The sequence below is a fragment of the Macrotis lagotis genome, chromosome 6 (assembly GCF_037893015.1).
Source record: "Macrotis lagotis isolate mMagLag1 chromosome 6, bilby.v1.9.chrom.fasta, whole genome shotgun sequence".
NCBI classification, from domain to species: Eukaryota; Metazoa; Chordata; class Mammalia; order Peramelemorphia; family Peramelidae; genus Macrotis; species Macrotis lagotis.
In genome coordinates this window covers 16,556,846-16,569,710 of record NC_133663.1, presented here as the reverse complement: position 1 = coordinate 16,569,710, position 12,865 = coordinate 16,556,846, and the positions used below count along the sequence as shown (strand labels likewise).

The following is a 12,865-nucleotide window of genomic DNA, read 5'->3' as shown; positions in this document are numbered from 1 at the left end:
TGACAACCAGCCTTAGACCAGCAGAGAATCCCTTCTCTTAGTTCCCAAACAAAACATTCAGTTGTTTTTTTTTCCCTCTCCAAGAGCACAACCGGTCCCAATCTGGAAATACTCCAAGGCCTACCCTAGGTTCAAAAGGAAGTCTCAATGTCGGATCTGCAGAGGTTTGGGCCCACGGCTGGTGTCCAGTTGACGTTGGCATGAACGTCTACAGATGTACAAAAACCAACAGAAGAGAAAGCCCGTTGCAAAGCCTACTATCTCATCCGCCAGGCTGAAGGCCAAATTGGAAAAAAAAAGGGAAGAACCCCAACTCTTCCATTTAAAACAAACCAGTTCAATCAGCAGGCACTAAATTTTTGTTGAAAACGTGCTCATAGAATCATAGAATCAAAGCCGAGGAAAGGAGCTTGGGCTCCCATCCAGTTCGACCTTGTCATCTGATTTTATCCTTAGGAATAAAATTAACACACTGCACGTCTTTTGGGGTTAAATAATATCTTACAGGGAGACCAACTGGGAAAATGAGATGGTAGGAAATTCCATCTGCATAATCTGAACTGGTTAATTTTCCACAGGCTTAACCCAGAAGAGCCTGGCCTCCATCCTTTTCTCTGCCAGGGGCCCAGAAGGATGAACTTTCTTGAAATTCCAAACAATGAAGATATTATGGATACTGAGTCTGGTAGCCGCTTGGTTACCAGGCCACAGCAAGTGCAGCAACCAAGGAACACAAACAGCCTCCACCCATTGGTTAGCCCTGCGGCTGGACTCCGACTTGGCCCTTGCCCAGCCACTAGACAAAGTGCTGAGAAGGGCTGCTTCCTGGTTCTATGCAATCTGTATAGATAGACTAGCTTTACAAGCCTGACCACAAGAGATTAATAAGCCTTAGCCAAATAATGTGGTAACCATGTGAACTGGGCCGCTCCGGCTTGTTTGCCAATCTCTGGGCAATGCCGTTATCTGCATCTTGTTGCTAGGAAACCCAACATCGCTTGGGAATACAAGGAAAGGCAGGTTGCATTGGCCACAGGTCGATCCCATGGACGATTTGCTTGGGAAGGCGGGTTCCCTCTCCGAGGTCCTGGGAGGGTTCACCCTGTGAACTTTAGGCCACATCCACCCATTCAATCATCATGAATAATATCACTACCGCCAATATGATCACTGATATCATTATTATATTAAAATTGACAACAGCAACAATAAATATTCAAATTCTGCTTAGAAAAGACTTTTTTTTACCCCTAATCATGACTTATGGCAAAACCTCCCTCTCTGAACACCCGTACCTGCTCAATCACTTTGAGCATTGGAAACCTACTGGAAAGGGCAGCTAGGTAGTTCAGTGAATAGCGTACCAGCCTTGGAGTAAGGAGGACCTGAGTTCAAATCCAGCCTCAGATACTTAATGATCACTGTGTGACCTTGGACAAGTCACTTAAATCCATTGCCTTGCTAAAAAAAAAAAAAAGAAAGCAAGCTCCTGGCACACTAAGTGACTTGCCCAAGATCACATAGCTAGTACAGGACACAGACCCAAGTCTTCTTGGCAATCAGATCAGCATTATATTCTCCCTGACAGGCAGATACACCCACAACACCACTCTCTATGACATATATGTGCATACAGATAAAGATAAATACACACAAATACACACATACACATAGTTCTATAGAAATCCAAATGAAGATGTTTGCTGCATGAGTGGATAATACACATACTGCTCATTAAAACTATTTTTAAAAGCCAGCACCCACTGAGACAGCTTTGTAACTAACTCCCTCGGAGCGGCTCAAAGGTCAGCTTCTGTACTTTAGTCCAGAACAGTCTTTAAGAAAGAATAAAAACACGGACTGCCCCATGACCTCAGACTAGGTTCCTGCATTTTTCTGGGATCAAACTGTTTCTCTTCTTCTCTCACTTTGCTCATGGTAACAGAATGTAATGTGTCTGACAATGACCTTGATAAGTTTCTTCCTGGCTAGTTTAAATAGATAGAAACTCAATGTCCTAAGATGCTGCAAGTATTCATCAGCCTGGAAATGTCCTTCACCAGGGTGATGGGGGGAGGTTCTGGCCCAATTTCCCAAACTGGAGATGGAAGGATTAAAGAGGCTGGAAAGATTGGGTGGTTTGTTTTTTTTTTAATTAATCACCGTGGTCACACCAATTTAGAACTGCTGGCTCAAGTGTACCCTGGTAGAATTTGGAAAATAAAGCTGTTTGCCACAGAGGGCTTAGAGAAAAACAAAGGGGGAAAAAAAGGAAGTGATTTTTCTCCCTCCTTGTACTGCCTTCATCACAGGAAAAATCATAAGATCCCCAGAAAAATCCTGATTATCCCAACAAAAGAGAACTATGCCACAAGATACTTAGAAAAATGAGGAATTTCAGTTTAGTTATACTTCTGACACAGTCTAACTTCCATCTCAAGGTGGCCTCAGGTAAAGTCCCCATGCCTCCATGTTTCCTCCCCTTTTCATTTAAAATCACAAAATACCATCTCTTAATGCTCATGGATCAGTGATGAGCTGAATGATGACAAGCTGATAGCAGTAAGTGATTTCTCATCTTTCAATCAGCCTTGGTACTCGACTTCATCACTGCCCCTGAGACTGAAGAGTAGAGCCCTGAATTCCAGACCCTCAGTTGAAGGGGGGATGCTAAGCCCAGGCAGCACCTTATTTCTCACCTGGAGGAGACACTGCTTTGGGACCATGCTACCTAGTTGGATATTTTACTCTCTCCACCCCACCCCCACCTGGTTAAATTGTGAGATCCTGGAGAGTAGAGATACTTTTTTCTTTTTTCCAGTGCTTAGCAGGGTGTCTAACATGTAATGGGTGTTGAATAATGCTTTATAGGGGGTAGTTAGGTAATAGTCTGGGTAGAGTCCCAGTCCCACAGTCAAAAAGATTGTCTTTCTGAGTTCAAAACTAATCCCAGACATTTACTAGCTGCATGATCCTGGGCAAGTCACTTGACCTTGTTTGCCTCAATTTCCCCATTTTGCCCAGAAAACCCCAAATGGGGTCAGAAAGAGTTGGACATGACCAAAAAAGGATTGATCCTCTCCTCCCCTCCCCTCCCCAAGATAAGATAAGCATCTCCTTCCTTTCAGTAAAAGATTGAACTATTCAGAACATAATATTACCAGATGAAATCACCCAGTGAGCTGGCTTAACTACTTTTCTTTGTTAGACCAGATTTCTCTGATATACCTACGGCTTAGGGTGATTAACCTGAGGTCCCGGAACCTAATTAGTTAATCTTTGTTGTTGTTGGGTTTTTTTTGTTAACACAATTTCCATATAATTGGTTTCCTGGGTCATCCTATGCTCTTTGTTTTATGAATTTAAAAAGATGATGCTCTTTCTTCAGGGATAGAAAAGTTCACTACCAATACAAATGAGCAACTCTTTTGCAACTGATAGCCCTAGAGATTGCCAGGAATTATGTAAATGTCTTAAGTTATTCATTTAACCATATCCTTGCATTTTCAGTTTGGTTTTGTTGTTTTGGGGGGGTACTTTCTCCTCTGTCTCACTATATTTCTTGCCCTCCCCTCCATATTAGTAAAAATTTCTGTTTAAAAAAAAACAATCACCCAAATTTTTCAGAGAAGGGGTCCAGAGGCTTCACTAGCCTGAACATGAGATCCAAAACACACAAAAGATAAGAACACTGCTTCTTCCAGGGTCAGTCATTGGAACAAAGAGAGTTTATGCTGAAGTGAACAACACTGGACGACATGCTTTCAACATGCTAGTGACCAGCCCTAGACACCAGGACAACAGTGAGCAGCTGGGGGTAGGGAGCCCATTCAGTTTCCAGGAGCCACAGCCTCCTCTTTTGGCTTCAGCCCCCACTGTCCTGCCAGGTTATGACATCTGGAATTCCCACACTGCTTTCGTGGCTACTCCAGAAGGAGATGGCAGTCCCCCCAATTTCTAAGTCGTCTCAACTCTAAGACATGAACAGAATGCCAGCATGAACAATCCCTTCTTACTCAGATCTAAAGAAAAAGACCTCTCGAGCATACAACAGAATATTCTCAGTCCCTTAGCTTTGCACATACTGGCAAGCTTTTTGGTTTTTTAAATTTCATGGTCCTCTATAGTTTTTCTTTGTTTCAAAGGTCAATGGAATTAGGAGTTCCATGTCACATAAGAGTTCCCTAGATAGCACTGAAGGAACAAGACCATTTATCTAAAGCCTTGTGTAAGGAACCGGAACTTTCCCTAGAATGGGCAGAGAAGCATACCTTTTGACCTCATTAAATATTAAATGAGACTGCAGTTAAAATGCTACCTCTAGGCCAGAGGCTTTTAACTAGTGTTCCAAGTATTTATTTTCTTTTTAAAAAGACCTAATGACCATATCTCCATATAATTGGTTTCTTTTGTAATTCTTATTTATCTAAGTGGTCCAAGTTTTACCATGACATAAGTAAGGCTAAAGTGCATTAAATAATTATTGCAATGGTCAGGGGAAAAAAAAGCTTTATGGTAGCTCATGGAGAGAGAAAAATCCAAAGGACTTTGATTCTAAATTTTCTGGTGTCAGCAAGGTAGGAGCCCAGGGCTCTGTCTGAGAAAGAGGAAAAACAGCAAAAAAGGCTTGTGGCATAGTCTGAATTATTAGGACCGAGTCACAGCTCTGAACATATGGGTCTGGGTGTGAAAGTAATCCCAGTGTGTGCCAGAGTCATGAGGAGGGTGCTTTACTGCTCTAGGAAATCCCAATCTATAAAAGCCAAATACGTCCATCCAAAAAAGAGAGTAAAACAAACTGTTTCACCATTGGATTCTTTTAAGTAGCAAACTCTGAAAAGATTCCTCGGCCCACCAAACTCCATCCACACCCAGTTCAGGAAGAAACACCTTACATAAAATGTGTATTTGGCTTTTCCAAATGCTAAAGCCTAGATGACCTTGGTATGTAATGACTGTGAATGGCAATCAGAGGGAGAAGTCAGAATTGTTTAAACAATTCAGTTCCATTAAAAAGGAACAGCAGAAAATTCTAGAAAGAACAGTCTGCCCTCCTGGAGTAGAAAGGCCAGACAAAAGCTTCCTCCAAATATAGCAGTGGGCTCGAGGCCATTTCCTTACCTGTACTTCAGCCGGACTCTGTCATTGTCTGGATTGCAGAAGAGTCTTTCCAAGTGCTCCTGAGAATCATTGGTTACACTCTGCCACATCTGACTGGCCGTTCTCTTGACTTGCCAGTGGTAGGGCAAGACCGTGTGATGCTTTAAGCAGTCGCTGCCATAGACACAGCAGCCTTGTAAGAAGTCCATACAGATCTCGATCCCGTTCTCCTGGTGCGTGTGATACTGTAATTGGTTCAGCAGTTCAAATACCAGGTCGAGGGAAGCCTCGTCGCTCTTTCCCTTGGAAGAGGCCGGTATTCAACTTGGTGCTGGTGTTCAAGTTGTACTGGACGGCATAGCTGTCCTGCTGAAACAAACCAGGGAGGCAATCCATGGCCTTCTCGGTACAGTCAGGACTGACGGGGACATCGCTGGTGGCTGGGTGCAGGAGGGGATCCTGGAAAGGCCCCACCGTGGGATCGGGCACAGGTCCATTGGCAGCTTCTGTGGGGAAGCCGTGGTCTTGGGACGGGACCACCTGCTCCGTATCCTCGGAGGAAGGATCTGCTTCTGGTAGGGGTCTCCCAACATCTGGCCCTCCAGAGAGAAGAAGGTTCATATCACTGCCCACTGGTGGGCATGTGGAATTCATTCCCAATGTTTTTTTTCACAGTTGGTTGGCACAGACTACTCCCGCCATTCCCACTTGGGTTTATAGGCATGAAAACCCCATCAAGGGAGCCCGATTCTAGTAAGGTGTTTAATATGGGCCTCAAGGTTCTTAAAGTCCCTGTGCTAAGCCTCTTCTGAACTGGCTTTTTCTTGAAACAAGTCTTCACTGGACCAATCTTCTCAGAGAGTCTCATCTGGCAAGGAAATTCATCTGAAGGACAATGAGGCTGCACAATACACGCTGTGCCCGCCTCGGCTTCCATCTTTTATGAAATACAGAGAGTCGCCCTCTTCACTATGCAAAGATCAGACCAGAACCTAGGCAGGAAGAAAAACATACCAATTAGCATCCTCTATCCATCATTGATCTCAGCTCTCAGGTTACCTTTGCCATCAGCTGCCTTCGCTAGCAGATTCATTTGGGAACTGGTGACACACTGGATCCTACCAGGGACACTTAAAATAGCTATGTGACCCCAGGCAAATCCCTTCAGCTCTCTCAGCCTCACTGTCTTCATCTGAAAATTGAGGAGTCAAACCACCTCACTGGGTGGATATTACTAAGATCAAATGAGATAACATGAAAAGCACTTTGCAAACCACATAAAGACCAACGATTCTTGTCGCTGCACTGTTTGCAGGGATGGGCAGATTTGAATATATCATTAGGCTTTCCTTCTTTTTTTGTTTTTCATGTTTTGTTATAAGGAATGAATCTCTGGGGAGGATACATTAGGAAAGGAAGGTAATGTTAAAAAAAAGAGTATCTCCATAAAAATGTGAAGAGCTGGGGGACCATTCAAACACCCACTCATTCATTCACTCATTCATCCAGTGGGGCAGTTAGGGGGCACAGAGCACTGGCCCTGGAGTCAGGAGTTCAAATTCAGCCTCAGGCTTTTGACACTCATTCTCTATGGGGCCATGAGCAAGTTATTTCAGAGCCATCACCAGTCACCCTATGGCATCCCCATGTGGCCACTGGACCAGAGGACTCGGGGGAGAAAGGGAGGCTGGGGCCGGGTTCAGTATCCCCTGGCTCCCATCCGAGCCATGTGCTTGCCATGGCATCGCCGGCCTGATACCACGGACAAACATCATTTATTGGGCAAACGTTGTTGCCAGGCCAGGGAAGCGACTACACAGGGCTCCTGGGGAGCTCCAGGAGGTGCTCGGTCATCAACTCATCCAGTCCCTCTGCTTGGAGAAGCGCAAATTCCATTAGGCAGAAGGGACTAAGTAAATGCAGACGGGGGAGGACTGGAGGAGCCCCCGGCCCCCCAGGAGCCGGCGGGCTGTTCTGCAGGGCACAGGGGGAGGGGACAAGGGCTTCCTTCCCCGAAAATCGGGTTCTCTCGGGGAGAGTCCACGAAGGGCTTCTCTGAGGAGGGAGAACTCTGCCAGCTTCCCCACAATTCACGGTGGCCCCAAGGGCTCCCCCAGGGGACCCCCGGCCTTCCCTCGGCACCCCACGACCCCTGCGGGTCGCTCCGGATTTCAGAGCAGCCCGACAACGCAATTCGTTAACGTAGCTATGCGGGTGGCTGGGGGGGGGTCCCTTTCCAAAACATCGTTTGGAAGGAAGAGATCGGGCTGGCTCTGGGGCTGTTCATGAGGCAGCAACTTGCCGGGACACAAATAGGAGGTCCGGGTGCCCGGCCGGTGCCCCTGGGTGGCCCCCGGGTGCCCGGTGCCCCCGTCGGCTCCGAGCCTGGCCCCCGCAGCACCCCCGCAGGTCAAGCTCCCCCCCGGCTTTATCAGGGAAGGCAGCCGGGGAGCCCGGGCGCCCGGGAAGGGGGCCAGCCCGGCCCGGGCCCCGAAGGGGGCTGCCAAGTGGCCCCCGGCCAGCCCGGCCCCCGCCCCCCAGCAGCCCCAAGCAAGCCCCCTCCTCCCTCCCGCAGGGGCAGAGGGGCCTCACCCCGCGCCGCCTTTGTACCGGGCCCCTCTCCCCCCCCGGGCCCCGGGCCCCTCCCCCCCCGGGCCCCGGGCCCCTCTCCCCCCCGGGCCCCCTCTCCCCCCCCCCGGGCCCCGGGCCCCTCTCCCCCCCGGGCCCCTCTCCCCTCCCCCCCGGCCCCCCGGGCTGGCTCAGGCTCGGCGCATCCCCCCGGGGGCCGGGGCGCAGGGAGGAGCCCCGGAGCCCCGGGCCTGCACTGCCTCCTGCCGGCGGCGCGGCCCGGACCCCAAGGCGCCCCCCCGGGGGGTCCCCCGACCTCCGCCAGGGCGGAAGAGGCCGGTGGAAAAGGCCGGAGCCGGACCCCCGGGTCTCGGGGGGCAGGGCTGGGGGGAGGCAGAGACGGGGGGGCCCCGGGCTGCAGACCGCCAGCCGCCGCCCCGGGCCGCTCCCGCTCGGCCGGGCAAGGTCGGCGAGGGTGCCCCGCACGGGGTGCCCGCACGGGGTGCCCCCAGCCCAGGCTGGCCGAGCCAGGGGCCGGGGGAGCCCGCGGCGGGGGGCCCAGGCGACACCCCCCTGCCCCGCCTCGCGCCCCGCCCACAGAAAGCCACCCGAGGGGCCGCCTGGGGCGGGCGGGGGTCCCGGAGCCCCAGAAGGACCCCCGTCTTCGAGAGCAAAAACAAAGGACTCGGCCCCCCAATCCAAAGGATGGGTGCCGGGCGCGGGGGGGGGGCGGGGGCGGACGCCCTAAGTCTGCCCCCTCCCCGTTCCCCTCCACGGAAACAGCCCGCGGGCACCCCGGCGGGCCCAGGAGGGGGCCCCTCCCTGCCGGGACCCCCAAACTTTTTCATCTCTCCCCCCCTTCACGAGCCAGGAATCGGGGGAGAGCGGAGGCCCCCCCCCTTCTTCTGCCCTCCCCAGGAGGGTCCGGAGGAAGCAGGAGAGGCTGCCCGGGGGTGGGGGGCTGCTGCCCGGGGGTGGGGGGCTGCTGCCCGGGGGTGGGGGGGCTGCTGCCCGGGGGTGGGGGGCTGCAGCCCGGGGGGGGGGGCTGCAGCCCGGGGGGTGGGGGCCCGCCCCCTCCCTCCCCGCCCCCCCCGGCCCCGCCGCCTTCTTCCTTACCTGCAGCAGCAGCCGCGGAGGGCGACGGTCCGGCCCGGCCGTGCCAGGCGCTGCCGAGGCTGCCCCCGCGGAGGCCGGGGGCACCCCCCGCCCCCGAAGCCCCCGGGGCGCGCTGCTGGGGCTGCCCCGCTGCGAGGCCGCGCCGGCGGCAGCCTGGGCATCGAGGGGCGCTCCTGTGCTCAGCCCGGCCCCGCTCCGCCGGCTCCGCTCGGCTCGGTCCCGCTGTGCCTGGCCCCGCTGTGCCTGGCCCCGCTCAGCCCGGCTCCGCCCGGCTCGGCTCAGCCCGGTCCCCGCGGTGCCTGGCCCCGCTCCGCTCCGCCGGCTCCGCTCAGCCCGGCTCAGCCCGGCTCCGCTCCGCTCCGCCGGCTCGGCTCGGCTCGGCTCGGCTCGGTCCCTCTGTGCCTGGCCCCGCTCCCCGGCTCCGCTGCGCCGGCCCGCTCCGCCCGGCTCGGCTCCGCCCGGCTCGGCTCGGCCCGGCCCCGCTCCCCGGCCCCGCTCCCCCGGCCCCCGCTCCCCGGCCCCGCTCGGCCCCCCGCTCGGCCCCGCTCCCCGGCCCGCTCCGCCCGGCTCGGCTGCGCGCGGCTCTCTGGCCCCCGCGGCTTTAAAGCGTTTCCTGTAAGCCGGGCCCCCGGCCCCCTGAGCGCCGAGGCGGGGCCTGCGCGGGGCCCGCCCCCCGCCCGCCCGGGCCCGCCCCCACCCGCGTGTCTGCGTGTGTCTGTGTGCGTGCGTGTCTGTGTGCATCTGTGGCCCAGCGTGTGCGTGTGCTGGTGTGTGTGCGTGTGTGTGTGTGTAGCTGTGTGCATGTGTCTGTGTTCACGGGGGCGCGTGCGTGTGTGAGCATGTGTGTGCTCCTGGAGGAACTCAGGCGGGGCCCCGCGTGTGCACGCGTGTGCACGGGTGGACGCAAGCCGGTGCGTTCCTGTGTGCGTGGGGCTGCGGGTGCATGGAGGATTCCGCGCGGGGGCGCGGGGCTGCGTGTGCGCTCGTGCCTACGTGCATGCGTGTGAGTGTGCATGCGTGCGTGTGAGTGTGCGTGCTGGGGATGTGTGGGGGACGGAGGACCGGGCGCGCGCGCGCGTGTGTGAGGACACGTCCTTGGGGGCCCCCGCCCCGGCCTGGGAAAGAGCCTCAGAGTGGGGGGAGGAGGGGAGGTCACGTTGCCCGAGTTGGACCAAACTGCCCCCCGCAGCCGCCCCCCCGGGACCCCCGCTCCCCCCCCGCAGCCGCCCCCCGGGACCCCCGCTCCCCCCCCCCACAGCCGCCCCCCCGGGACCCCCCGTCCCCCCCCGCAGCCGCCCCCCGGGACCCCCGCTCCCCCCCCCCCACAGCCGCCCCCCCCGGGACCCCCCGCTCCCCCCCCCCGCAGCCCGCCCCCCGGGACCCCCCGCTCCCCCCCCCCCACAGCCGCCCCCCCGGGACCCCCCGCTCCCCCCCCGCAGCCGCCCCCCGGGACCCCCGCTCCTCCTCCCGCGCCGGGCAGCCCAGCCCCGAGCCGGCCGCGGGGACCCAGCAGGCCGAGCCCGGCCCCGCGGCCCCGGCCCGGCCCCGGCCCCGGCCCGGCCCGGCGCCCAGACTGCAGGGCGCCGGGGGGGGGGGGGGGGGGGGGCTCGGAGGCTGAGAGGAAACCAAGGCGGCCCCCCAGGAAGGGCAGGGAACCCCCCGCGAGCTCCAACCTTCAGGAAGCCCGGGGGGGGGGGGCTCAGCCCGGACCAGTCAGGGCCAAGCAAGGGAAACTGAGGCCCAGGGCCGGGCTGGTCAGCCCAGGCCAGCCCGGGCCAGGCACGGAGGGCCAAGCCTGCGGGGGGTGGGGGGCGGAACATGGAAAAAGTGTGTCAGAAAAACGGATCCGCTCTAAATGTGAGGTGTGCGAGAGCCGCGGGGGATAGGTTAGACTGGAACAATGCATCGGAGACCATGTATGAACTGTACAGGTAACACACATGTGCGGTGTGGAGATGGCAGCCACAGATGATGCAGAGAATCAATGATTCCATATCGTGTCATGACATAGAGTATGCATATATTCAATACTATAGAGAGTAAATGCATTGACACGATATTGGGAGTGCACAGCTAACACACATGTTCTGTCATGTAAAGATCATCCAGATAAAATGTATATGATGCCTGTACACCACAGATAATGTGCGTTTTGTATTCTGAGAATGGTATATGGACAAACCCACTCCTTATCGGTCTTGCTTATGCAGATGCATAAATTATTCAGATAAAAGGCATTTTACATAATGTGTAGGTTATACTGATAGATGGCAGCCTATGTGGTGGCTGGATCGTGCAGATCAATGTGTATTATCACATCAAACACAGTAGAGATAACATAGATTATCTTTATCCTTTCTATAGGTTATTCAGACGTAAGGCGCTGCATATCACGAATATTAGACAGATCAAATGCATTTATCTAAGGATAGATTATACAGAGCAAATACGTTTTCTATAATGTATAGATAGAATAGACAGATAAAATAGATATAATGTATAGATTTATGATTATGCACTTAGAATGTATTTTATACGATGTATAGCTTATACAGATGAATATCATATAATATATATATACAGATAAAAAGCCATTTATAGAATGGATAGATTATGGCAAATCAAATGCATTTTATATCATATATAGACTAGACAGATAAAATAGATGTAATGTATAGATTATGATTATACAGGTAGGATGTATTTATATGATGTAGGAATTATACAGATAAATGTATTTTACATATATACATTATACAGATAAATGTGTTTTATGTTCTGTATAGATTTCTACACACAAAAGCCATTTATATAATGGATAGATTTATACAGATCAAATGTGTTTTCTATATTGTACAGATTACACAGGTCAAATGCATTTTATAGCATATAGATGGAATAGACAGATAAAATAGATATAATGTATAGATTATGATTATAGTTAGAATGTGTTTTATATGATGTATAGATTATACAGATAAAAGACATTTATAGAATGGATAGATGATACAGACCAAATACATTTTCTATCATGTATAGATTACACAGATAAAATGCACTTTATATCATGTATAGAATGGACAGATAAAATACATATAATGTATAGATTATTCAGATTAAATGCATTTTATCATGTGTACATATATCATTATAGATAAAAGACATTTTATGTGATTATATATTCTAAATCCACATATATATGTATATATATATATTTATCAAATGATATACAGAAAAAATAGGAAATAAAAGAAGGAAGGCACTGGCATGAAGAGGGACTAGGGGATTTTAATTGAGATTTAAAGGAAGCTGGAGTGGTCAATAGCTTGGACAGGAGGGGAGAAATCCTTTCAGACATTGGAGACAGTCAGAGAAAGTACCTGGGGCAGCATGTCTTGTTCGAGTTGCAGGTTGGAGGTCAGCAATTCTGGACTAAGAAATAAGAAGACTGGAAAGGGAGGAGCTCTGAGCTAGGAAGAGCTTCTCGTGCCACACAGAGCACTTTGTATTAGCTACTGATTGAGTAAGGAAGTGGCATGATCACACACGACTTGTAGGAAGACCACTTCAGCGCCCGCAGGCAGACTGCTTTAGGGTGGGGAGACATTGCAGACAAGCGGACTAGCAGCTACAGCAATAGTCCAGGGGTGATGAGGGCCTGCAACCCCTCTGGGGGACTGGTGTCAGAGGAGAGAAAGGGGTGTATAGTGGAGAGTTGTGACAGATGGAACTGATAGGCCTTGGCAATAGCGTGGTTGTGTCTGTGTGTGTGTGTGTGTGTGTGTGTGTGTGTGTGTCTGTGTCTGTGTGTGTCTCTGTGTCTCTGTGTGTGTCTCTGTGTGGTGTGTGTGTGTGTGTGTGTGTGTGTCTCTGTGTCTCTGTGTGTGTCTCTGTGTGGTGTGTGTGTGTGTGTGTGTGTGTGTGTGTGTGTGTGTGTGTGTGTGTGTGTGTGTACCTGAGGGACTAGGAAGATAGTGTTGCTCTCTCCACTAATACAGGTGATAGGAGGGGAGAGGATGGGGGGAGCTAAAGAGTTCTGCTCTGGATTTGTTGAGATGAAGACGTCCCCCAGCCATTCCAG

General features: G+C 52.7%; 1 protein-coding gene across 1 annotated transcript in view; it reads right to left on the bottom strand.

The window, feature by feature from the left end:
* Positions 1-7,206, bottom strand: part of LOC141490660 (protein mono-ADP-ribosyltransferase TIPARP-like) — a 39,047-nt gene extending 31,841 nt beyond the window's left edge. Inside the window, 3 exon segments of the mRNA XM_074190805.1 lie at positions 5,122-5,402; positions 5,404-5,769; positions 5,771-7,206. Of these exon segments, the coding sequence (XP_074046906.1) occupies positions 5,122-5,402; positions 5,404-5,769; positions 5,771-6,037 (914 nt within the window). The 5' untranslated portion in view covers positions 6,038-7,206.
* Positions 7,207-12,865: the final 5,659 nt, after the last annotated feature.